The sequence below is a fragment of the Amblyomma mixtum genome, chromosome 3, assembly GCF_055824585.1.
Source record: "Amblyomma mixtum isolate Tamu chromosome 3, ASM5582458v1, whole genome shotgun sequence".
Lineage (NCBI taxonomy): Eukaryota > Metazoa > Arthropoda > Arachnida > Ixodida > Ixodidae > Amblyomma > Amblyomma mixtum.
The window spans coordinates 39378616-39405255 of NC_143014.1; the positions used below are offsets into that span (position 1 = coordinate 39378616).

A 26640-nucleotide genomic window follows, 5' to 3' on the forward strand; every position below is an offset into this window, starting at 1 on the left:
GCTGCTGTGCAGTCCACGGAGCTATTCTCCAATACCTTTACATATCCTTCTTCCACACTCTGGTTACGTAATACTTGCATGACTGCCGATGCTTCGATTGAATAAAATGATTTTATGAAGGCTATACCTGATGTTTCAGGGAACACTTTAAGAAATTCTCAAAAATAAGCTTTTTGGGGTAAAAATATGGTATTTTCAGTTTAGTAGTACCAGCGTTGATGGACACCAGAAAACCTGCGGATCGTTTTAAGTCATCATCATCATCATCATCAGTCTGTCTACGCCCACTGCACGGCAAAGGTCTCACCTATGTCTCTCCATTAACCCTCTCATTTGCGAGCTGCAGCCATCGTAATCCCACAAACTTCTTAATCTCATACGCCCACCTAACTTTCGTTTTAAGTAGTAAACTGGTTAATTAATTTTTAACAATGCTCCATTAAAGAACTCCGAGAGAACCCCAGGTGGCCAAAATGAATCCGGAGCCCTCCACCACGGCCGGCGTCCCTCATTGCCCATGTGTCGCTTCGGGACGTTAAACCCCACACTTTGCAACATTTTCTTTTTAAATTTTTGTCGCACACAGAAAATTAGGTGTCAGTATAATATTCCATTCTACCTGTAGCGCAATTTTCGGCTATGCAAATCCTCACATGTATGAGCAAATAACCAAATCATTTTCCAAATGTAAGCAGTGCAACAAACAGGGTATCTCGATACAACGTACTTATAATGCTCATGCAAAACGAATGTTAACAAGGTGTAGAACGAGGCGCTCGTTCTCTAGTCTTACTATGTAGACCCTCATTTGATGTGGTCGTTATGAGCGCACCGAAGCTATTGAGACAGTTTATAACCTTTACTTTTAACAGCTCTCGCGCATAGCTGCATTCGAACCACGACCGAATTGCACCACTTGGACAGAGCCACAATAAATACTTGTCCCCTTGTCTAAGCAGATGATCATTCTTCTCAGCCCCGCCGCGGTGGCTCAGTGGTTACGGCGCTCGGCTGCTGTCTCGAAAGACGCGGGTTCGATCCCGGCCGCGGCGGCTGAATTTCGATGAAGGCGAAATTCTAGAGGCCCGTGTACTGTGCGATGTCAGTGCACGTTGATGAACCCCAGGTGGTCGACATTTCCGGAGCCCTTCACTACGGCATCTCTCATAGCCTGAGTTGCTTTGGGACGTTAAACCCCAGTAAACCAAACCAAACCAAACCAAACCATTCTTCTTGATACTGCGTACACGTCACCATCTAAGCCTCATGTGCAAATTTTTGTGCGAAAATCAATGCGTAAATATGTTTTCGAGCGGCTGAAGTGCCGTCAGGCGCCGTTGCAAAGGCGGGAACATGATCCACTCATTTCTCGTTCGGTTTCCAGCTGAGTTTACACGGCCTTCACAAACCCAGATTACACGCCGGTGTTGTCCCTATACCACGAAAACGCTAATATGCGTGTGCGCGGACGCAGTGTGCAACGCCATCTTCGCCGACCCGCGGCCCGACGTGCTCATCGACGCGGTGCGCACCCCGGGCAGCACGGTGGACAAGCTGTCGACGGCGGTGCGCGACACGGCGCGCCGCATGGGGCTGCCCACGCTGAGCCTCACGTACGGCGTGCACAACGACTACACGCTCAGCGGCTGGGACCGGCTCACGGCGCTCGAGCGAGAGTACCTCGTGCACATCACGCCGCCGGGGGACATCTACACGCAGGTGATCCGCGACCTCTGCAAAGTGATGGACCTGAACACGGCCGGCATCATCTACGACAGCAGCGTCAGTGAGTATGGCTGCACACCGAAACAGAGGTGTGAACTCTAAAGAAATCGAGCACTGCAGAGCACAACCGATTTCGACACATATCTCTGTGTGTATACGGACTACATGTGCCGCTCAATGACGAAGAATACGCAGGCAGTAGTAGGGCGAAGCGCACAATTCCCTGACCTACTGTGGCCTTATTAGTTCGCCGAATTAGATTTTCATTACGTAGAGCTATGTACCGATCTAATCTAATTATGCATGATTTCTCCTGTACATTTGTTCTCAGGCGTATCCAAGCATATACTGCTCGCAAGTGAAATTCAGTCATCAGTAATAGCTCCACCTTGAAGTGTCTTACAGCGGAAATTTCTCTTGAGGGAGAGGAAAAAAAAGAATGCCACGTTTTTAGCGGAATTCTGGAAGGCGCAGTACGTTTCTAACAAGCGAATATATTTCCCATGAGAGTGGCTAGCCGCCACTGTCGTCAGCAGGCACAAAACAGTATAGGACGAGCCATCGACTGCCATTGTAAGTTTCTAGCAGGAGGAGCGGTTGGTCGACGGAAGTTCCTATTGGCATGGGTATACCTTCTGCGGTACAGTGGTGGTGCAGGAAGAGGCCATGTTCTTTCTTTACCAGCCTCACTCCGCGTTCTGTCTTGGGTTGCATCTAGATAAATGAAGCTAGATGTAGTCGGCTGCCGAATGGGGGCCAGCAACCACCTTATTCTTGCAAAGCTTGAAGAAAGAAATTGGGCTAGAACGTTTTGGCGGGCTAGTTGGTCAAGCATCCAGGCGAACACTGTGTGTGCGCCTGTTTCCTCGTAACTTGTGCTTGTCTGTGTTCGCGCTGTTCTACACAGGTTGGAGAAAGAAGAATGCAGCCCCTGCTTTTGGCAACATTAAATCAAAGAAATTCTGCCCCAAAACATAAAATCTGCGCATTCAGAATTTTTTCCGCACATTGATATACTCCTAATGAATATATAGACACTCGTGTGTAAGTGTCGGCTCTCTGCACTGGAGCCAACCTCAGTGCCTTTTGACGAACACGTGTTTTGTGTTCCTCATCGTCTTCCCACTTTGCTTACCATGCGTTCCGCCCTATGGCTGCGCGCTGACAAGATGGTGTGTGGTGTAGTAGGGCCTACGCCGATGCATTCAAAGCTGTCCGAGAATAACGCCGACACTGCGCTTCTCTCACACCAGTCATCGACCACAAGTACGCCCGACTCCTGGAGAACATACCGACGCGCCACATCATGCGGGAGGTGGACGGCACCGAGGACGACTTCAGGAAGAAAGCAGAGCTCATCCACTCGACGGACGTCTCCAACTTCTTCATCCTCGGTCGAGCAGAGACGCTCAATGAAGCTTTGAGGCTGGTGAGGTCCCCCGATGTGTCGCACACCCACGACGAGAGGCAAACACCAGTCCTGGAAACACTTCTGTAATGGCTAGGCTAACTAAGTACAAGAAAGCTTCGTTGCTCACCAGTACAACCAAAAGAGTGCTTCCAGTGATTAGCACGGCCCACGTTCATTGCCAGTAACTAAATATATGCGTTCGAAAGCAACGACAAGTTGTTGGAAAGTTTTCCACACATAAAAAAAGACAAATTTCAAACCTAAAAGGAAAAAAAAAACAAATATTTCGTCCGAGTCTTAAAAACGGCCTACAAAGGCCCATGCCCTGGATCAAAAGTAACAGCTGAGTTAGTGGAAGCCGAGAACGCACTCGCGAAGAATACGGGACCTATACACACATGTTTTTGTTGTATCCACATATAAGCAAGTGCTACTATGCTTTCATCCCACCTACGCACAATTGATGTGCAATTCCAGTATTTGAGACGGGCTCACAACTAGCTTCTAGAATTCAAGTTCAACGAAGACAGCACACAAAATAGGAGAACGTTCTCCTACTCTGTGTGCTTTGTTGCACTTGAATTCTAGAAGCTATGTAACGACACGCCTCGCTAAGTGTTTTACTCGCAACTAGCCAGCGGCAGCTCACTGGCTTGCCACGACTGCCAAGGGCACAGCAGTTGGAAAGGAGACACTGTTGTCCTAGGCGTCGAAAGGTTTATAATTTTGGAGCTGTACATTTGTTGCGGATTACTAAAAATACAACGCTGACCGAATTTTACAAAACACTAAACCATTATCACCATTATTTCGAACAGATGAGCCCAGATTTTAAGGCACACGTTTCGACCCAATGGATAAATTGTAGTCACTTTTCCCAAAGAAACAGCTTGTTTTTCAGTCCATCCGCTTGCCTCCACTGGTAATGGGCAATGTGGTTTGCACCGCGCCAGAAAATTTTAAAAAAGATTACAAAGCTTTCATGCGTTTTGTTATTTAGGGGCCATCCTTAACTAACGTGCTAGACGCAGGAAATAAGGGAGTAATTCCTCATTGGCATCCACCCGAGCGCAGCCATACGGCTAAAAAGGAAAGATATACAGCTTTCTCAGAAACTTCGTAGTTAAAGAAAAATTCGTCCTGGTCCGGGGTTCGAACCCGGGACCACAGCTTCACCGGAGCAGTCGCTCTACCAATTGAGCTAACCGGGACGGCAAGCTTATGGTAGGGCGAGAGCGAATTGATCAATAACTCGAAGTGGGAACAGTTTTGGTCAAATGTTTAGGGGAATCCCCCAAGGTGGAATAGATTTGTAATGAGGGAGTAATTACTCATTGGCATCCACCCGAACGCAGCCATACGGCAAGCTTGCCGTCCCGGTTAGCTCAATTGGTAGAGCGACTGCTCCAGTGAAGCGGTGGTCCCGGGTTCGAACCCCGGACGAGGACGAATTTTTCTTTAACTACGAAGTTTCTGAGAAAGCTGTATAGCTTTCCTATCTAGCCGTATGGCTGCGCTCGGGTGGATGCCAATGAGTAATTACTCCCTTATTACAAATCTACTCCACCTTGGGGGATTCCCCTAAACATTTGACCTAGACGCAGGAAAGAAAAAAAAAGCTTTAGTTCATTTTTGCCAATGAATAGCTATATATTTCTTCGTAGAAGCTGTAAGTTTTGCGCAACATATAAGGAAATAAAGAAAAAAACAGGAACTACGTCCACGCAGTCGGCGTGGAACGGCTATTCGCCACGAGCCCACATGCTGGTGCCACTCCGCGCACTAGTCAAAATAAGGTACTGTGCCTGCCTCAGCCTTGAGAATCTAAACAGCGACCTCAAGACAAACTTCTGGCTCTTTTGTGAGCTATTTGAGCAGGCAGGCATGTAATTACCTCAGCTCGTAGGCACGCCAGTAATGCCAGCAAACACTGTTACAGGAGATTCTCCATCTCGCCAAGCTTCTGGATTCGCTTTGTTCCTTGTTGATTTCTTGTTCGTGCTTTTGTAACAGGCTCACCGAAACAAGTGGAACAACTGGCAGTTCGCCTGGTTCCTGATCTCAAGGGTGAGAAAGCTCATGGCTTATTTCCTTCAAGTTTACCAGTTCGTGCTCTGCCATGCTGCGCATGACTTATGACCTGAACGACCAAAGCACATCGGAAGAATTAAAAATTATTACGAAAGAAACTACAGTAGCGTTAGGCAGTGATTTATGTAAGTGGTAAGGTTGTACACCTATCTAGGTCAAGTAGTGACCATGAACACAGACTAGGGGAGATAAATAAGCGGAGAATAAGAGTGGGATGAAGTGCATTTGGTGCGCTCCCAGTCACCAACCGCAGTTCACCAATATTCTTCAAGAGGAAAGTAGATAATAGCTCTACCCTGCCTGTGCTCAGATGAGGCCTAAACTTGAAGGTCAGCGAAATTCAGGAGAGCGCAATGTGCTACAGAAAGAAAAAATAACAAGGGCAACGCCATGGGACAGCACGAGGGATATATAGGTTAAGGAACAAACACGAGTTCCATGGTGACAGCGTGGGTGAATCAAAGGAAATAGGCTCAACATTTAATGAAGGCAGCAGATAACAGATGGCCCCCCTATAGTGTGGAAAGCAAACGTAGGCATGGGGCGGAAGAGAATCACGTGAGTAGACGAAATTAGGTGACAGGATCAATTCGAAATCAATGGGAGAGGCCTGCAGTCCATGGGCTTAACCACGGCTGGTGATTACCACGATGCTTAGCAGGTGACCTGCCGGAAAAGGCACCCACTTTTTCGCGCTTCATTTCAATGCCGTCGCCCCCTCCCCCACTCCCCTTTTCTCTCCTTGCATGTGCAGTACTTAGGTCGGCTTGCACACTCGCGATGTTAAGCGGTTGCGTTATCTGAAACCACGTATACGCACAAAACATTTAGGGGCGATCAATTAGATTTATGTCGAGGAAATGCGATAGCATCCTTCTTTCACTCGGCATTCTATTCCAGTTCTGATTGTATTCCAATTCTGAGTTCACTATCTCTCACACCCCAATCTATTCCAATTCTGACCCCGCAATTACGAAAAATGGGCCACATTCATAGATCGCGACGAGTCCTCATAGCCCTACCGGCGCAGTGGCGCAGCGGTTAAGCGATGTGCCACTGCACTGGCAGGTGGCTGTTTCTACCACAGCCACCGGTAGGGTTTCTGAGACGCAGGTCCCAAGCAATGCTAGAAGGAGTAGCTTCGGAAAGCTTCAATAGGCAGTCCTTCGGGGAAGCTGTATATTTTGTATGAAGTCCTGCTGTTGTCTGAGTCATTTTCTTCTCAGTCATATTCACCACCTAGCAAGTGCAGGCCTCACACAGGCCCCGACGCCGACGGACACTTCGCCTTTAGGGCCCTCCTAATTAGGAGGGCCACAGCGTCCAGCCATCAGTCGACGAATGTGCAGCAGATTAATAGGCATTGCAGCTCTGTTAGCACGGCACTTATACGTGCCACCGCGTGAGCCGTATGCGTGCCAACGGGAGCAGGCGGATAAAATGAGGAGCAGCATGGCACAGATCTTGACTGACGAAGCTTGTAAAGCGCAGACTGACGGCCTCTCTCTCACGCTCGTCTCTCCGGCAGGAGAACTACAATCCCAGGTGCACGGACTGCAACAACGTGACGGCCATTATGACCACGCCCATGGCGGCCAACCCCGATAAGCTGGCAGAGGCCAAGAAGGACAAGGACTTCGACAAACACAGGGAACAGGTGCGTGCCAGACCCTTCCCGAAGACCACTCGTCCCTCTTTTCGTTGTTGTTACTGCCTTCAGTTGGGTAGCTATTCGTAACGCAGTTCAGAAAGGGAGGGACAGAAAGCCGCAGTTATACGCCGGGCAGGATCGATAAATGTCAACTTTTGTCTCCGTTTCTAAGTCAAACAACAGCACAAAGCCTGCGAATGCATCCGCTAGCAATGCTGACCGGAATATACAACCGAAAGGAACCGCTCTGCCGCCGCGGTGGCTCAGTGGTTATGGTGCTCGGCTGCTGACCCGAAAGACGCGGGTTCGATCCCGGCCGCGGCGGCTGAATTTCTTTGGAGGAGAAATTCTAGAGACCCGTGTACTGTGCGATATCAGTGCACGTTAAAGAACCTCAGGTGGTCGAAATTTCCGGAGCCCTCCACTACGGCATCTCTCATAGCCTTAGTCGCTTTGGGACGTTAAACCCCATAAACCAAACCAAACCGGAACCGCTCTCATCCTTTTTTCCTGGAAGGCTGGTTGATGAAGCCCACGCAAGGCAGACTTGATGCTATTTCGATAGCCATTCTAGCCCAGAAAGAATCGCTACTAGGCTGGTGAACTAGTTATAGATATATTCAAGCTATGAATGAGGAACTTTGCGCTCTGCTTTCAGGGGGCTGCTGTTCCAGACGTAGCTTTGAAATGTCATTGCCGAAGTGGTGCGAATGAAGACATAAAAGTCCACTAGAGCTTAAAAAAAAATAAAATTGGTTTTGGGGAAAGGAAACGACCCAGTAACAGTCTCGGTGGACACCCGAACCGCGCCGTAAGGGAAGGGATGCTGCCTTCCGATTTTGTGCCGTATTCATTCGTCGCCATCAGGTGTTTGCTGACGCCATGCCAAATCTTTGCCGCAGCGTTTTGTGCACGTCACTACAGGTATTTCCGTTCGAGCTTTGTTCTCTTCGCGCGCAAGCAAGCACAAAAACAACCGTTTGTTTTCGCGAGTAGCGTGTTTTTTTTTAGAACTTTGCGCGCAAAGTACGGAAGTGAATTTCTACCTCTCTTGGAGATTTTTCGCTTTTAATTGACAGAAACTGAACAGTTTAAGCCTTGACGGCCGCCTCCAAAAATAATCTCAGGCAACTGAAGAAAGGACCTGCCAGACCTAGATTCGTCCTGTTTTCAGCTGCCTAACTACAGGCGAAGAAGTACACAGTCGTTACCAACAGGATAAACGAGCTTCGCTTACCTAGTCAATTGCCGACTTCCAGCGTTTCTGCCGTTGTTATTGAGCAAAGTGGAAGTTTGGGCTAGTTGGTACGGCATGGTTTTGCAGGGGGTCTTAGCGCGAGAGAAGCAAGGACATGAGAGAGACACAGGACGAGCGCTATTAACAGCGTTGCCATTATTCCAGTCCCTTCTTTGCATTCCGCATTATGTAGGAAAGTCTTAAGCACATGTCAGACACTCGCACGCACGCGGCCTCTGCTGCGCGTCGCAGATGGACGCGTCCTTCTACATTGAAGTCACGAGGATGATCATCAGAGCCGCGGCGGAGGAGAGGGCCAGCAGGAAGCTGCCCGTCGACCTGGAGTACCCGTCGTGCTCCAACATGAACCTCACCAGCGCCATGCTCATGACACGCCGAAACATCACGCTGAGAACGACGCTGATGCAGGTGAGCGCCAAGCTTGTTTCGTCCAGCCGGTGCTGCAGTTCATCCTGACCTTTGGTGCTTGGTGATGAATTATTTTACGCGTTGTCCTTTTAGCCCACTAGCTTTCAGGCTCACACTAAACGAGGCATATAGAGAAATATCTGTTTACGTATTCTGACGCCTAAATCCTGCGTGCTCTGTAGCAGCCTCAACTGGTTCGTAATCCTAGCTATTGTGGTTTTCTCGCCAGATAGGTTATTGGCCATTAGTTAAGTTTCAATAAATTAGTTCATAATATCGCCATTAAATAAATCCGCAGAAAATAGTGTCACACGAGTTTGAGAACATTCAATAGGCAAGAAAAACGAATTGGAAAGAGCAGAAGATAGGTTCAAAAAGACGCGACAGAAATAACAAAAAAAAAGATCCACGAATGAAAAAAAAAGAGCAGTAGTGAACTGGACCCTTCGGACGCCGGCAGCAGCTTTTGTGCAGCGTTAGAGATGACGCTCACGACATGGTACTGGCGGCATACTCAGATACGGTGCGGCTGAACACGGCGCCTCTAACGGAACAGCAGACAGCAGGAGTGATTACCGTAGTGCAACATCCACATTGTGGTTCGTAAAACGACCCTGCCACAAGGAACTATTAGGCTCACTTCACCGAAGACTAAATGCTGCAGCGTCAAGAATGCTGTAGACTCGCTCGTGAGACTACGTCAGTGAAAGTTGAAGGTGCACAAACGTGCTGAACAACATTCGGTTCTTAGTTGACGGCGTAGACATGCTGCACCCAAGACAGCAGAGTTTTTTGTGTAGGACTACCCCATCGTTGGCTACGTTCCAGCAGCATTAAAAGTTCAGGACCGAGCGCTTTTCGTCAATGCGCTTGCTCACGTCAACGACTAAGAACCGGTAACAACACCGTGCTATTCCTTAAGCCCACTGCGTGTTTACAGTTCGCCGAAGTCCCACGCCATCTTATACTTTATTTATTTATTTTATTTTTATTTATTTACATATACTGCAGGCCCGATGGGGCTATTGCAGGAGTGGGAGGAAAAAAAGAAAAGAAAAGGCAGAGGGAGACAACATATTCAGAAGTGAACACCATTAAAATACAGAAAAGTAATTCAAAAGGCTAATTACAGATTTGCAACAACATTGAAAAATAGGTTTGGTTCCAGGGAGCGTATATCACCAGGTAAAGAATTCCATCGTTCAATAACACGAGGAAAAAAACTAAATTTGCGGTGCCTGCGCACCGCAAATGCAGCGCTGTCAGAATAGGTGACTATGCACATCTCATAAAAATCACCTGCTATCACCCTACTCACTGTGAAGTAGCAAGCCTAAAGTCGTCCTCTGCCGTAAACTTCTCAACTTTTCTTTGATGCTATTCCCTGTCTCCTGCTTGCAAAGGCTACACAGCTGTGACCAGCGTAGCAGAGAGGGAGAGAGAGAGAAAAGCAGCCTCCTAACAGATATGTTCCTGTCTCATTTCAGATGGAGCATGAGGGGCCGTTCGGGCCCGTGGTGATACGGGAGAAGGAGAATGGCTATCAGGAGATAAGGATGGCCGTGGAGCGAGTCAACATCCGGAAGCAGAAAAGAGATATCACGAGGGTAGGAGTACCCAAGTTAAATAGTCCGCATATTTAATCCTATCTCGTGAAACAGCGTGGAAGTCTAACATATAGGTCGTAAAAAGTTGGAGCAAATAAGACATGTCTGAGGGCGCTTGAATTTTCAGCACCGAATATTTGTCATCCAATGGTCAATACGAAACAAACTGAAATTTTGCAGTAAGCTGTATCAGTAGCTCCTGAAAAGGCACCTCCGCCATGTATATCACTTATAGCGCGCTCTTTTCACGCCATGTCATTAGACATTTGTAGAAACTTGCATTGCTACAGGAGAGAAGTGACGAAAGATAGTGATTTATTTCTTTTTTTCCTTGCCAATGCATGGTCTCGTTTCCTATGACCGGGAAACGGGACATAAAAGCAGACGAGTGCGCGGGGAATTCGCCTTGAATGTCGCTCCGTTACAGGTCGCGAACTGGACGTACAAGGACCCCGATGGTGCGCTTTCAGTGTCTACTGGAGAAGATCTCAAAAAATACGCGGCTGTCACGGTGTTTCGGGTGACCACCATCGTCGTAAGTAGAAACGGGTCCAGAGAAGCCTTCGTAGAATTGGCCTTGTAGAATGACCACCGCAAGACATGGCTTGCGAATCCTCTTGCAACACACCGCAGGCCGTCGGCTGAAGGAGCGATGATCTGACGGCAAAACGCGTACGAATTGGGCCAAGATATGCTCCATGCATGCCCATAGCGCCTTCCTTTTTTTTTTTTTTTGCGCTGGCTAACGACCGCACATGAGCGGATGGAGAAGATGCACGTTAACACCCTCTACACACCGAAAATGTGCGCATTCACTTGGGCAACGCGCCTCCTTGACGTACGAACACATTAAGCAAAACGGAGTAGGCGAACCAGTTTAAAAAGCACTCGTCCATATCGTACCTTCACGGCATAAACACAACTGACCAACACAGCAGTGAGTTTTGAGATGTCAGGAAGCTGTTTTAATATTGAACTGCGGCCGCAAGTAGAACATCGAAACTTTAATCTCTGGACAATTCACCCAGTCATGACCGTGACGTTTGGCCGTTGTGTTCACGACTAAACACCATAGAAACTAAGTTTGTGAAATTGAGGCGATCAAAAATGCTTGAGGGCCGTTTAATTGATAAGTTAATAATACATATCACGTATTATTAACTATTCTTATTAACGTATTATTAACGTAGTATTAGCAATAACACCTCAAACAAGCGAATATGGTTTCCTGCACTACCACAGGTCATAACCGCGAAAGCAAGGGTTGTTTTCTTTTATCCAGCAACACAATTTTGTGTGCCCTATAGATGCAATAAAGAACTGCACAAAACAGCCAAAACCTTCCACTAATGTCCAAGGCAGCCTTCTGCGTAGCGTGATAAACCATCCATTCTGGCCATCCCCACTGGCTCAGAGGGCACGTACTACACCTGACATTGTCTTTATCGGCAGTCATACACTAGCAAATTTTGGACATCCCCGCATTTTATCATTATCCCACCGAATCAGTAAGCGAGAATAAACATATTACGATCTGGAGCCACTGCGAATATTCTCCTAATTTCTTGCTTCCACGAGATAATTTCTCTCATCTTTTCTAGCAAACAAATGAGCAGTTCAAGAAGTCTTGTATGCCCCTGTATGTCCCAACATTATTAAAAGCCCACGCGTGCATGACCGGGGTTGTCGCCCGTTCAAGTGGAGAGCGTCCTTTGGTTTCCAGTCGCTCTGCGCACTAGGAAGAATCTCCGTTTAGGTCAAGTGTCTCCAAGGTTAAAGGGTGCAACAGGATCCCCATCCCACAGCCCTGAATTTGTGCCTCTGTTCTCGTCAGGCGTATTGACATAACTTTTGATGAGTAGGGGGCATGCGACCAGTTAATGAGTTATTCGAATAAGCTTGGCAGCAGAAACGCGAAACTCTAGCCCGTCCTGCGTGAATTTCATTGTTCAACTAAGGAGTTCGATTTCATTTCTTTCAGTTCTATCGTGCCCAAGTGAATCACAGATTATTACTCTCTGTAGTCCTATGTTTCGGCACTCGACAACAAAAACAACCACGCACCACTGTAAAATGCCGTCCTCGTTCATCTCCGTTCAACACAAAAACGTCGGTTGGACAGGTGAAATAGACACACTATGCCAGGGACTTAATTTTTGCTTAGCATTCTGAATCTTTAGTTATACTAGAAACGCTCGACTTATAAACGCCATGCCATTGCTTGAAATCTTCCGCAAAAAAATTAAGCGTGTCCTCAGATAAACTCTGAGGTCACATGGCCACTAGGAGGCCTCTTATTTCCCTTACCTTGTCTCTACCCGCTCTCTCCACATGACCTAGTTTTGCGTTACAATCTTTCAGCAGACGGTCAACGCCGACGTCTGGCACACGTTTCTTTGACGCTTACCAATAAGGATGTGGTGCGCAACGACGTAATGGTGCGTCTTAAGGTGGCCAAGGTATATGGATACTCGTAATGACAATGGCTTCATGGGCCAAAAAAAAGGGAGTATGCAAGACGCCTCACGAAACGCATGAAAAAGTGGCAGCTTGGTCTGCGTCTTTTTATAAAGTGCGGACTGTAAAACGCTACCCGTATTCTCGGTGAGCCACAGCGCGCCTAGCCCTTGCGTCTCCGTGCAGCTATAATGTTAGCTCGCCGATGGGCCCATTAATTTTATCGCACTTCAACGAGAATGAACGCAGTGGTTTCAGCAGTATTCTCCGCTTTGTTATTTTAGGTGACGTGCCACAACCAACGCGAACGGTAAAGATCATCATCATCATCTGGTGTGATGATGATGATCTTGACTGTTCGCATTGGCTGTGGCACGTCACCTACAGCAAGAAAACAGCAGAGCGGCCAAGATGGGCACTGTTACAGTGCCTGTTTTTATCATTCGCCATCTTATTTTACATCACGCGTAATGGATCAATAAGCAATGTTATGCAGCAGTTAACCCCAACGGCTCAATGACACAGGCTACACTTAGTCGACTAGGTCGCAGCAGGTGCGTCCCATTCATTCGTGTCACCACCGCTGCGTCCAGCAACCCCCGTTCATCGTCAAGAAGAATACAAGCGGCGGAGAGGACCAGTTCGAAGGCTACTGCATTGACCTGATCGACGAGATTAAGAAGATACTCAAGTTCGAGTACACGATCTACGAAGTGCAAGACAAGATGTTCGGCTCCATCAACACTACCACCAAGCAGTGGAATGGAATGATCCGGGAACTCGTAGACAAGGTGAGATATTCGACGATTTGTTTCCTTTGCATCGTAGACGCAAAAAAAGGGCACATGGCGTTAGGATCATATGAAAAGTCCATTGTTTTTAGGGAAATCACCCCCCCCCCCCCCCCCCCCCCGTTGGAGTAGATTTGTAATAAGAGAGTATATGCTCATTAACGTCCACCCAAGTGAAGCCATACGCCTACAAAAAAAAAAAAACTACCCAGCTTTTACACAGACTCCGTAGTTAAAGAACTCGTCCTGGTCCGAGGTTCGAGCACGAGACCACCGCCTGTCCGAGACAGTCGCTCTACCAACACAGCTAATTCGGAAGGCCAGAAGATGGTAAGGCGAGAGCGAATTAATAACTCCAAGTGGGAACGGTGTTAGTCTCGTAGCTTTCCCTTGTAGCCGTATGGCTGCGATTGGATGTACGCTAATAAGCAATTACTCCCTTATTATAAACGAAAAGTAATTTGGTCATAATCCTCACGAATATCCGGAACGTTCAGAACACCATAGCAATATGCATGCTTGTGTGCGCGCGTGTGGGTATGCGCATGTGTGCGTGCGCGCGTGCGTGTGTATGTGTGAATAAAAGTCTTGCTTGGGCTCGGTTAGCGATATTATACACAACAATAGTTCAAACGAGAGAAGAGACAGTGTGTATACACACGCACGCACGCACCCCCCCCCACACACGCACGCACACACACACACACACACACACACACACACACACACACACACACACACACACACACACACACACACACACACACACACACACACACACACACACACACACACACACACACACACGCACGCACGCACGCACACACGCACGCACACACACACACACACACACACACACACGCACACACACACGCGCGCGCCCGCGCTTAGAAACTGAGATACATCTGCGTCGCCTGTGCAGGTGTGTTGTGCAGCACGGCGGACATAATGTACGTGATATAGCTTAATGACTAGACAATTAATTAACTAATCAGCTTGTTTATTTTTATTTTAACAGAAATATTATATTGCGAAATTGAAGGCCGGCAACATCAAAGGTGAGCCTCTTTTTTTAATTTTCTTAATCGGCAATGGGGTTCGTAGTTTTGAACGTCAAAAATGCGCATATGAAAGCTCGTTGATTTTCTCGCTTTGCATATTTATAAAATGGCGTCGCTCGCATTTCTTATGCACCAAATACGCCGTTTGTGTATTTGATTATATAGAAGAATATTAACATGAATCTGGCGACAATACCACGCGCAGCGGCATCATTTTGTAAAGCAATGCGGGAAAGCCCAATCAACGAGCTTTCAAATGCGCATTTCTGGCGTTCAATATTTTGAACTACATTCCGATAAAGAAAATTAAGGAACTAGACTCAACTTCGAAGTTGACGGCCTTAAATTTCCCAATATAGTCATGCTCCTAAAATCAGGAATAAAAAGTTGATTAGTTAATCCTAGTTAATTACTAATCTAATCTTTATGTTCCATCACGTACCATCGAGAACAAAGGTAACATACCCCCCCCCCCCCCCCCCACCCCCCACCTACAAGTTCCGACCCGTGCCACTCTGCGTAGGGGCACCACCTTACAAAGCACTTCTGGTGTCGAAACGGGCCCAGTGCCCCGGTCTTGACACCAGAAGTGTTTTGTCAGGTGGCATCCCCACAAAGAGTGGCACGGGCCGGAACTTGAAGGGGGGTCTGTTACTTTTGCCCCCGATGGTAAATAATGTCCGCCTTGCTGTACAATCTACCTGCACAGACCACACAGTCGTATCTCTCACTGGCTTTATAATAAAAATCTGGTCGTGGGTTCGGTTCCCACCGGCGGCATGTGGTTGTTTTTTCTTCTGCTTTTCTAATCAATTATATTTAAGCGGTAACATATTCAGTAATATTCACCATTGATCAACACCACAAAATAAATAAATGTACATAAAATCCCCTGTGTTAATAAAATTCTAATGAAGATTGGCCCCCACTCTAAACGCCAGTAAACCCTCGTTATGCTATTAAGCGCTTGTCGGTGTACTTTATACGTATATATAATGGTTTACTGACGTTTCGACTTGGGACCACATTTCATCACATTTTAATTTTAAACATCCGAGAGATACGTCGATCTGTGCAGGTAGATTGTATAGTTCTATAGGAAGGCGGGCAATATGTACGTGATGAAACATGTTTATTACAGCATTAAGTAAAATTAACTAATCAACCTTATATATATATATATACATATATATATATATATATATATATATATATATATATATATATATATGGGAAGGGGATTGAGGGGCTCGTTTAAGTATGAGAGAAGCCAACAGCCACAGAAACCAAGAGACAGAGGAGATATTTAATTTATTTATTTTGTGGTGTTCATCAATTTAGAATATTACTGAATATGTTATCGCTTAAAGCTAATTGATTAGAAAGCAGAAGAAAAACCACATGCCGCCGGTGGGATCCGAACCCACGACCTCCGAATTACGCGTCCGGTGCTCTACCAACTGAGCTACGGCGACGGCTGTCCGATCTTCTGCTTTCGGGGGTATTTATGTTTACATGTGACCTAACCATGAGAGTGTTCATCAGCGCCACCCACGTTCATAAGCGGCGGACGTAGTACGTCCTTAGTTACCGCTGGTGTGACGTGGCACGTCATCGAACGACGAGGGTGGAAGCTGTGAGAACCCTTTTATGTCTCCTATGACGTCAATTGAGGCTGCCAGAACCGAGGCCCTCGCTAAGCAATAAGCAAGCAAGGGAAGAGGATTGAGGGGCTCGTTTAAGTATGAGAGAAGCCAACAGCCACAGAAACCAAGAGACAGAGGGGATTTTTAATTTATTTATTTTGTGGTGTTGATCAATTTAGAATATTACTGAATATGTTATCGCTTAAAGCTAATTGATTAGAAAAGGTCGTGAGTTCGGATCCCACCGGCGGCATGTGGTTGTTTTTTCTTCTGCTTTTCTAATCAATTAGGTTAAGCGATAACATAGTAATATCCTAAATTGATCAACACCACAAAATAAATAAATTAAATATCCCCTCTGTCTCTTGGTTTCTGTGGCTGTTGGCTTATATATATATATATATATATATATAGGTTGCGAAAGCGTGAAGTACTAGACTGCTTATAAGAATATATAGCGAAGTATACGCTTCGTTAAAGGAAACATATTTATTAAACTCGACGTTTCGATCGGAAGACCGATCTTCTTCAGGAGTGATTTTACATTGTGAATGCATCCCCTTAAAAAGGCAGAAGCAACTAATATTAATCATGTCATTAAGGAATCTCAGCCATCATCACAGCGCTGTAATCTGATACTAACCTTCACAAATAATCTCCCGAATATTAACAACATCCTAAAAAAACACTTTAATATCATAGAACAGAGTGACCGTCTTTCAAATATTTTCACAACGGTCCCCCAAGTAACATATAGGAGACCAAAAAATCTGCAAAACCATGTTGTCCATTCGACAGTCAATAAACCGAGAGCTGTAGGTTGCACACCATGCAAAAAAAGCCGATGTCAAGTCTGCAAACACATGGAAACCACGGCACTGGCTTTAAAAGCACCCATTCAAATTTCAAGCATTCTATCCGGGAAGACCTGAATTGCGATTCCAGCAACGTGGTTTACATGCTCGAGTGTGGCGACTGTCGAATGCAATACATAGGCCAAACAGACAATTCCTTCCGTTTCAGATTTAATAACCACCGCTCACATACCCAATCCCTCCCCAACCTCCCTCTTTCGAAACACCTCCGCGAGAAAAGTCACGAGTTTGACAAACTTAAAGTAACAATACTACAGAGTGGCTTCAAAAACACTCGTGAGCGCGACCAACGAGAATCATATTTTATTTTTAAATTTAACACAGTGCAAAATGGCATTAATGAAACTTACGGCACCCTCACCTCTCTTCCGAGGTCAGGGGCCTACGAAATTAAACAAAGCAACACTGACTAAGTCGTCTGAGGTCATACCCCTTTCTGCATGCCACACCTGTGCCACACCTGTGCCGTTTCCCCCCCCGGGTGTGCTCACCTTTTGGTCACGCGAATGCCGCACAATTTCTTTTTTTTATTTTTTTTTATTTTTTCCTTTTTAATTTTACTATGTAAGCTCGCATTTTTTTTTCTTATATTTTTTTCTTTTTTTTTACATTCCTTCCAATACTTCCCCTCAACCAGGGGTGGGTGCACTATAGCTGGGTGCGAAGAAAAAGCACTACTTTAAAGGTTTTCTTTTACCTATTTCACTTTTTTTTCGAGGTTTCTTCCTTGCTCTGTTCATTTTCCTTTTTTTTTCTGTTGTCTGCTCCCTCTGTTGGAGGGTCATATTTTATTTTTTTGCTCTCGCGGCCAGGAGAAGGAACAAGTTTTCGCATTTTTCTACGAAAGTTGTTGCACAGCCACGCACCTGTCGAGCACCTCCCAGCTGGACAAGACTGTCAATAAGCAAGCCTGTGGTGCTTAACAAAGCAGAGGCCGCATCTGGACGTTGTATTTTCTGACTGAGTACCTGTTCCTCGCACTCTTTTTTTTTTGTGTGTATGTGTGTGTGGGTCGCACTGCCTCTAATAATTTTTCTGCGTATTTTTCTGCTATGTGCTTTGTGTTTCCCACTTACCTGTTCTGCGCCCGCCCCTATAAAAGGGGATGCATTCACAATGTAAAATCACTCCTGAAGAAGATCGGTCTTCCGATCGAAACGTCGAGTTGAATAAATATGTTTCCTTTAACGAAGCGTATACTTCGCTATATATATATATATATATATATATATATATATATATATATATATATATATATATATATATATATATATATATATATATATATATATATATATATATATATATATATATATATATATATATATATATATATATATATATATATATATATATATATATATATATATATATATAAAAGATAACGTCACCAGATATTGAAAAACATAACAAGATTTAATTCACGACGTTTCGGCTGGAGGACCAGCCTTTTTCGAGAAAAAGGCTGGTCCTTCAGCCGAAATGTCGTGAATTAAATCTTATGTTGTTCAATTTCTGGTGACTTTATCTTATATTAATCAATCAGCTGCCAAGAAATAATATATATATATATATATATATATATATATATATATATATATATATATATATATATATATATATATATATATACGAGGGGGTACCCAAAAGAAACCGGAATAATTTTTTGAATCGGCACAGCTTCTGTGGTACCGTGTTTTTCCGCCAGGAGTGCATAGAACGAACATTTCAGAGTCGGTAAGCCGAGTTCCGTCTCTGAAGGAGGTCAGACTAGTTCAGGCAGAGTTTTAGAGTGACGACTGTTTTGTGTGAGCGTCGTTTTTGTAATGGCTGATTTTCGCGAACAGCGTGCGCCGGTGAAATTCTGATTTTTTCTCGACAAAAGTGGAACGGAAACTCTTGAAATATTCAGAAAGACGTTCAAGGACGATGCTATGGGGGCAACTCAAGTGTTCCTGAATTAAATCCTGAATCAAAGCAACAGTCATGCCAATGCAAAACTTCAAATTCACCTCGCCTCAAGAAAGCTCGTCAGGTGAAATCAAACCTCAAAACAATGCTGATTTGTTTTTTCGACGTAAGAGGAGTCGTCCATTCAGAATTTTTTCCGCAGGGTCAGACAGTTAACCAGGCTTTCTGCTTGTATGTTTTGAAAAGATTGGGCAACAGTGTTCGGTGGAAGCGGCCTGATTTGTGGCAGACGGGTGACTGGTTTTTCCACCACGGCAATGCCCCTGCTCACACAGCCCTGTCTCTACGACAAATTCGGACCAAAATGGCATGACCTCTGTTCCTCAACCCTCATACTCACCCGACCTTGCCACGTGCTACTTTCTTTGTTTCGTAGAATGAAAAGACAGGTGAATGGAAAGCGTTTCGCTGATGTTGCTGAGGTGAAGAAAAAAACGACGGAGGGACTGTCAAGCACCACAAAAGATGAATTTAAACAATGTTTTGAAAAATGTAATGAAAGATTCGACAAACGTATCATTGTAAGTGGAGAGTACTTTGAAGGATATTGAAGGTCTGTGCTGAAAATGTGAAAAAATAAGTTCAAACAAAAATAAGTCCGGTTTCTTTTGGGTTTTGGGTACCCCCTCGTATATATATATATATATATATATATATATATAATTTAAACTTGTCTTAATAAAACCTTGCCTCAAAATGTGGCTTGGGAACTGGTCATGCTAACTGCGAATGGCGCACAAATGTGCCGAAAACAAAGTGGCATCTAATGTTTGGAAAATAGCGAACAGCGCAAGTGCGGGACGAATTTCACGGATTAGCTTTAATTGGAAGTATAAGAGTAATAAAGTGATATGGCTGCTGGATATTTCAGCTACATTCCGCTTCAAAAGGACAGATGATAGGTTTACCGCATAACGAAACCATCTTGTTTGCACGGATCTTTGATATATTCAACGTTAATGAGTTCTCCATGCGGTCAAAGCTACGGCATGCCGTTATCGACTTGCAAGAGCGTGCCGATAAAACTTTCCTTATACTCTGCCTGTGAAGAGTGCACCTCCACATATAGCCTAACAATGCGGTGAAGCAGCTATAACAAGCTTCGATTTCCACCAAAAAGCAAAGCTTACCCTGGTCCGCCAGCGTTCAGTAAAGAGGCTATATACCATAAACTTAGCAAAACGTACTCTTTCACGCTACCGTAATAGGCGCTGGAAATGAGTGGAGCTCATTAGTTTTTATATCCTAACCGATGCTCCAGGAGGTCCACTGTGAGTTATTATCAAGTGACTTGTTAATCGCAACCTCGGAACTAACAGTGCAAAAATTGTTAACAATAACACTACAGAAATAAATAGTATGATTTCTTGTGCGTGTGTCTGTGTACTTATGTGGCGTGAAATGCCGAGGAACGAAAATACGTCCGCAGTTTCTCGTGAAACCTAACGCGCAAGTGTGGCGCAGATGCGTCGCAGTCAGTGCGGTTGGCATGGCAGGTAATGCGAAATTAATTCAGTGTCTGGCTACAAGCGCTTCCAGCAGCTTAAAAAGCCCACTGCCTATTTCAAGCTCACCGGTTTCGTTTACTTCCACAGATAAGCTTTTCTGATAGAACTACACTAAGAAATGTCGGTGCCACTCAGATCCCGTTAGTCGATTTCAGGCGGTCTGAGTAAAGCGTAAGCCCTCGTTGACTAGACAAAGCATATCGCGTACAGTTGGGCATGGGAAATGATGCCAAACAAGTGATGATTAGTAGACAGAAACATCCAAGATGCTATCACCAAGAGATTACTCCCACGGTAGGACAGGGCAGCGCGCGAACTGTTAAGTAAATGCATGCAGCCAAACTTCTGCTCATACGGCAGATAAATCTGTAGAAAAGTTGAGTTCATACCTTTCGGTCCTTGTGACCTTTCATCCTCCGCACTAGGCCACTTTACAAAGCTGAGCTCACGGTAAGCCCGACACTACGGTCTTATACGCACGCACTTGCATACGAACGATCAAACACGCCATATGGGCTGTCGTGTGACCAAAGGTTATCCGTAATCTGTATGCCTAGAAACATGCTCCATGAAACTAATTTCTTTCACGATCGTTGTTGGATCAAGTGGGCACTGCCTGACCAAAACATTGTCGTGGCGCCTTGACTTTTTTTTTTTTTTCGTTCTCAGAGATTTCTCCGTCGTGTGAATACAGCGAAAGAGTTGTGCTAGTTTTTCTACGCAAGGAAGCAGCCAAATTATTTGGCCGATTGTGTGCCTTGCAGAACGCGGACATCGCGCTGGGGCCAATATCGGTCATGGCCGAGCGCGAGACAGTGGTCGACTTTACGGTGCCCTACTACGATCTGGTGGGCATCTCGATCCTCATGAAGAAGCCCGAAGTCAAGTCGTCGCTCTTCAAGTTCCTCACCGTGCTCGAGGGGAACGTCTGGGGATGCATTCTCGCCGCATACTTCTTCACAAGGTCCTCCGCCAATAGTGACACTTCCGCACTTTCCACACGGCAGCCTCGTAGTCGCACAAGCACACTGCGAAGACTAATTCCAGCCGGTTACACCTCACGAGCGAGCACCGGATTACACGGAAAATACCGCGTTAATTAGGAATCCACTGCACTGGAACTTATTTAGTTTCTTCTAAGTAAATGTGCCCGCACTTGCTGCAGTATTCTAGGTTTACCCTTTAAAAGTGTATTCGCCTTCACTGGCGTATAATATATTAAATACAGGCATCAGTCCTCTCCAGACTTTCCGGCACTGCGTTGCAATTTTTTTTTTCACCAAAATTAGGTGCTTGCGTGTATTCTAGCAGAGAAATATTTTCTCATTAAGCTAGGTGAAAAGTGATTGACAAGAAGCACAAGAAGCACTAAGGCGTAAAGTTACAATACTCCGAATTAAGCAGAAGGATGCTAGTTACCCAAGTCAACCGCTCCACATGCTTTGCTTGCAGCTTTCTCATGTACCTTTTCGACCGGCTGAGCCCGTACAGCTACCGAAACAACAAGGAGAAGTACAAAGACGACGAGGAGAAGCGAGACTTCAACCTGAAGGAATGCCTCTGGTTCTGCATGACATCGCTCACACCGCAGGGTCAGTATGCAGTACAACTCCCGTTGCCAAGCGTATACATATCACGTGACAGCACATTTGCTCATCGTATTGGTTCTGTAATTTAGCAGTCGAGTAGAAAACCGACCGACCGAAGAGGATTACACGTGCGTCGACTTCCGGACGCCGCGTCTATCCATGCATTTCGCTCGTTGCTCAGCCCTCGAGCAGTCGGCTGATCACAGAATAATTAACGGCTTATTTCCATTGTCAATTAGAAATGCGTACATTAAAGATTCGATCTCAAGAGCAATCAGTTTATTCACTCCTTAGCTTGACCATGTTAATCCCCGCTTTTTCTTCGTCGCGTTCTCGTCAGAGAAGAGCTGAAGCCCTAGGTTGACTCAGTGCCTCAAAAATAGGTTCGCCAATTCTTTCCAGCGAGCACACTGCACTTTCGCGAAATTTTGCATACATGAAAGCGAGTTTACTTCATCGCATCTGAATAACCAGTGAAAGACACAGTAAGAAAGGGCAGATATGAAAGATGGCAGCAATCATATCCCCTCAGTAATCATATCCCCTGCAATCAAGTTTCCTGAGCGCTAGTTTGCTAACGCTCAGGCTAGCTCGAACCAAGGCTCCATTTGATAGCGTGGCCGAGTCTTCGGGCTGAGTAAATACGCAAGATTGATTTCGAAAACGGAACAGAAAGGTTTAATAAAAAACAGTTACGAGAACATATTTAAATGTTAAGAGTGAAGAGCGAAGAGTTGATTGCGAAGAGAGTATGGCTACAGGGCCCAGAACATCTTCTCTCACACAGCATGGTCCGTACAGTACAACCCCTCGGGTCCTGCTCCTTCCTACAGGACGGTAGCCAATCGGACAAGACACAAGTGAAGCACAGGCTGTCACTGCACTGTTTCAGTACGCGGAGTCTCTCGATGCCTGGCGCCGCATTGTGGAAACGGCACAATAGACTTTCGGCGCTCCGCTTTCCACTTCCGTAGTGCGTGCGGACTGATTTTCCTGGAAGCATATAGGTGCACGTGCGACGCCGCTTGCCACAGTTCAAACGGCGTGGTGTCCTGTTTGTAACACGGCTTTTAAACGGACGCGTGGAATGGCCTTTTTGTTTTGCCCTTTTGTTCACTTGAGCGGTCGCCTTTTCTTCAATACGGCAGTTGATCGCCCCACAAGAGCCTCCTCAGGGGTGGCATCTTGCTCCCAGGCAGCGGGGAAGGCTATCCCAGCTTTTGTGTCCGTTGTTCGTCTCTTTAAAAAGGGGTCTGCTTCAGCGAAATCGCGCAAGCATTGTGGGCTCCGAAGCTGCCATGAGATAACCAGGGGCCGACCTGGCTGTTCGCACTTAAGAAACGCTGCATGATTAGCTGGCGTCTTATCTGTCACCTCCAGTAAGGGAGGGTCCTACTCATCAGCATCCACCAGAGCTCAGCCATACGGCCACAAAAAAAAAAAAGCTATACAGCCTCCACAGAAACCGTCGCAGAAAGAGGTTGTTCCTTCGAGGTGCCGTTCAAAGCTCGCGTTCGTGTGCGCAGGCGGCGGCGAGGCCCCGCGCAACCTGTCTGGGCGCCTGGTGGCGGCCACTTGGTGGCTGTTCGGCTTCATCATCATCGCCTCGTACACGGCCAACTTGGCCGCCTTCCTGACCGTGTCGCGACTCGACTCGCCCATTGAGTCGCTCGACGACCTCGCCAAGCAGTACAAGATCAAGTACGCGCCCCAGAAGGACACCTCGTCCATGACCTACTTCGAGCGCATGGCCTACATCGAGTCCAAGTTCTACGAGTGAGCCCTCACCACTTTGCGCGACTCGTGCGCTGGTTAATGGAAGAGGAAATAGCGGTAGAGAACAGGATGCGAATCGACAGCCGCTGGATACGAACTGTACAGGATAGACGCAAATCAGCGGCGCGTTTGCGCGCCGTTTTATTGGCTGCAGTCGGTAATGGAACGCGAACTGTCTGACCGACATCTCCAGTGTCGCAGAGACAACACTCTAGTAAACGAGGCTAATTGAGCAGATTTATAGTTCTCGACGAGAGGTCGCTCTTTAAAGGAATACCAAGCATATGCTTCACATATTTTCCAGTGCTAACGAATACATTGATCAGGAGACTAACACAGGTGACCATGTCTATGTCAAGGCAGAGATAAAACATGAGGAACCATGTAGCGATCGTAACTTTACATGTCTATGTATAGGCTTAACAACAAACTCCTTTGTTTTCAGTATCTGGAAGAACATGTCGCTGGACGACACCCTGAGCGACGAGGAGCGCGCAAAGCTAGCGGTGTGGGACTACCCCGTTAGCGATAAGTACACCAAGATCTGGTGGACCATGCAAGAGGCCAACATGCCTACGGAGTTCGAGGAGGGCGTCCAGAGAGTAAAGGAGTCCAAAGGCTCGCAAGAAGGGTTCGCATTCATCGGTGAGTTCGCCGCGATGAGGCTGCTGCAGCGGGCATTCGCGGACTGCCTCTCAATGATCGGTTTCCAAAACAAAGCCACCAACAAAAGTATACTTTTCATGCATTACGTTGCGAATTAATAGCGTTTATATGTATTTAAAGACGATACGTTACCCTACCGACCGGAAGGCCTTGTGTATGTGGGCATACATACAAGTATGCCCACATACACATGACAAGTATGCCCACATGATGCTAGTATATACGGTAAAGAGTCAAACGCCTCGGGTCGCGCCTACGACCTTCCCCCCTTCGTCGAATTTCCCTTTTGCCTGCGCAAAGAGGTTGGAAGAAGTTTCATTCTCACTTGCGGCTGCGTTTGTATTGCAGCGGATTCGACCCGAGTGAAATATGCCACCATGACCAACTGTGACCTCGTCTCCGTGGGCAGCGAATTCAGCAGAAAACCCTTGGCACTGGCAGTTCAGCAGAACTCGCCCCTGAAGGACCAGCTTTCCAGCGCGTGAGTATGCATCGTCGCTCGCATATATGTTTATCACTCGGCTTAATTTTATGTCTGCGACTCGAAGCACATTAGTAGACCTCTTCGCTGTAAAGAATCCTAGACAATAGCTGCCACAACAACACCGCATATAAGAGAAAACAATCGGATTTAATATTTCGCTTGTTTAGCTACTCGACTTTGTAAAATGCCATTCACAAAGCAAGAAAAGCGCAATTAAAGACTAGTGCAGTAACACACTGGGGCTTCTAAGAAGTAGCAGTAGTCCCGCGAGGAAGGGTATAGGCGCAGACAGTTGCAAAAACGCGCACGTCTTTAGCACACACTGCCCCTAAGTAACGTTAGGATTTCTGAACTGTGCCCCTTCTTGTCGACCAGACCAAGAAATATCCGCGCTCTGTGCAGCCGTGGAAAAGGCAGACTTCTGTCGGCCTGCACTCACACTTCCACGGGGGTCTATATCGCACTTTCAGACTCAGCGCAACCGCTGTTCGTAATTTGTGATTCCGGGTTCTTTTTCTATTTTGTTGCTCTTCCCTTTTTTTTTTGCGGACACCAACAGAATCCTCAAGTTGCTGAATCAACGACGCCTGGAAGGCCTCAAGGAAACCTGGTGGAACAAGAACCCCGCGCGAGTGACATGCGACGACAGCGAGCGGCAAAGCGACGGCATCAGCATCCGGAACATTGGTATGTACAACACACTGAGGAATGGAAGTCGTGATAAACCAGTGCCACATCAATCAATTAAGGTTAATAAGTAAACCACTCCTCGTATGAGATAACTTGCGCTTCGAAACTTGCCTAGCGTCAAGAGAAACCCAAGCGCATTTATTGAAAAGGCAGCTTATATATATATATATATATATATATATATATATATATATATATATATATATATATATATATATTTATACGTCCGCCGCTTATGAACTTGGGTGGCGCTGATGACTATTCTCAAGGTTAGGTTACTTGTAAACATAAATACTCCCGAAAGCAGAATTGACAGCCGTCGCAGTAGCTCAGAGGTAGAGCACCGGACGCGTAATTCGGAGGTCGTGGGTTCGGATCCCACCGGCGGCATGTGGTTGTTTTTTCTTCTGCTTTTCTAATCAATTAGCTTTAAGCGATAACATATTCAGTAATATTCTAAACTGATCAACACCACAAAATAAATAAATTAATTAAAAAAAATCCCCTGTGCCCCTTGGTTTCTGTGGCTGTTGGCTTCTGTCATATATATTTTTTTTTCGTGCGAAAATGCCGTGGGTGCACTAGGTTACGGCCGCTAGCGCGCGCGATAGCCACTGTGGCGCTAATTGGGCGTGCCTTTGCAACAGCCGCCGCGGTAGCTCAGTGGTTATGGTGCTCGAAAGACGCGGGCTCGATCCCGGCCGCGGCGGTCTAATTTCTATGGAGGCGAAATTCTAGAGGCCCGTGTACTGTGCGATGTCACCGCACGTTAAAGAACCCAGGTGGTCGAAATTTCCGGAGCCCTTCACTTTTAATGTTCGACTATGTCAAACAAGCCAGAGGCATCAAAATTTTATAGCTGGCAATTTTTTCCTGCGATTAGCTTCTTGTTTAGGTTTGGTTTATTGGAGTTTAACGTCCCGAAGCAACTCAGGCTATGAGGGACGCCGTAGTGAAGGGCTCCGGAAATTTCGA

General features: G+C 46.1%; 1 protein-coding gene and 1 non-coding gene across 2 annotated transcripts in view; one reads left to right on the forward strand and one right to left on the reverse strand.

Moving 5' to 3' along the window:
* Nucleotides 1-26640, forward strand: part of Ir25a (ionotropic receptor 25a) — a 37119-nt gene that overhangs the window by 8135 nt on the left and 2344 nt on the right. The window contains exons 4-17 of the mRNA XM_089576822.1: nucleotides 1475-1786; nucleotides 2979-3154; nucleotides 5150-5203; nucleotides 6756-6884; nucleotides 8368-8544; nucleotides 10032-10151; nucleotides 10579-10686; nucleotides 13202-13399; nucleotides 21225-21424; nucleotides 21913-22052; nucleotides 23576-23825; nucleotides 24271-24470; nucleotides 24840-24972; nucleotides 25535-25662. Of these exons, the coding sequence (XP_089432948.1) occupies nucleotides 1475-1786; nucleotides 2979-3154; nucleotides 5150-5203; nucleotides 6756-6884; nucleotides 8368-8544; nucleotides 10032-10151; nucleotides 10579-10686; nucleotides 13202-13399; nucleotides 21225-21424; nucleotides 21913-22052; nucleotides 23576-23825; nucleotides 24271-24470; nucleotides 24840-24972; nucleotides 25535-25662 (2325 nt within the window). The remainder of the gene's footprint in view (nucleotides 1-1474; nucleotides 1787-2978; nucleotides 3155-5149; nucleotides 5204-6755; nucleotides 6885-8367; nucleotides 8545-10031; nucleotides 10152-10578; nucleotides 10687-13201; nucleotides 13400-21224; nucleotides 21425-21912; nucleotides 22053-23575; nucleotides 23826-24270; nucleotides 24471-24839; nucleotides 24973-25534; nucleotides 25663-26640) is intronic.
* On the reverse strand, nucleotides 15863-15935 carry TRNAT-CGU (transfer RNA threonine (anticodon CGU)). Its single transcript has one exon. It is a non-coding gene; the product is annotated as a tRNA-Thr (tRNA).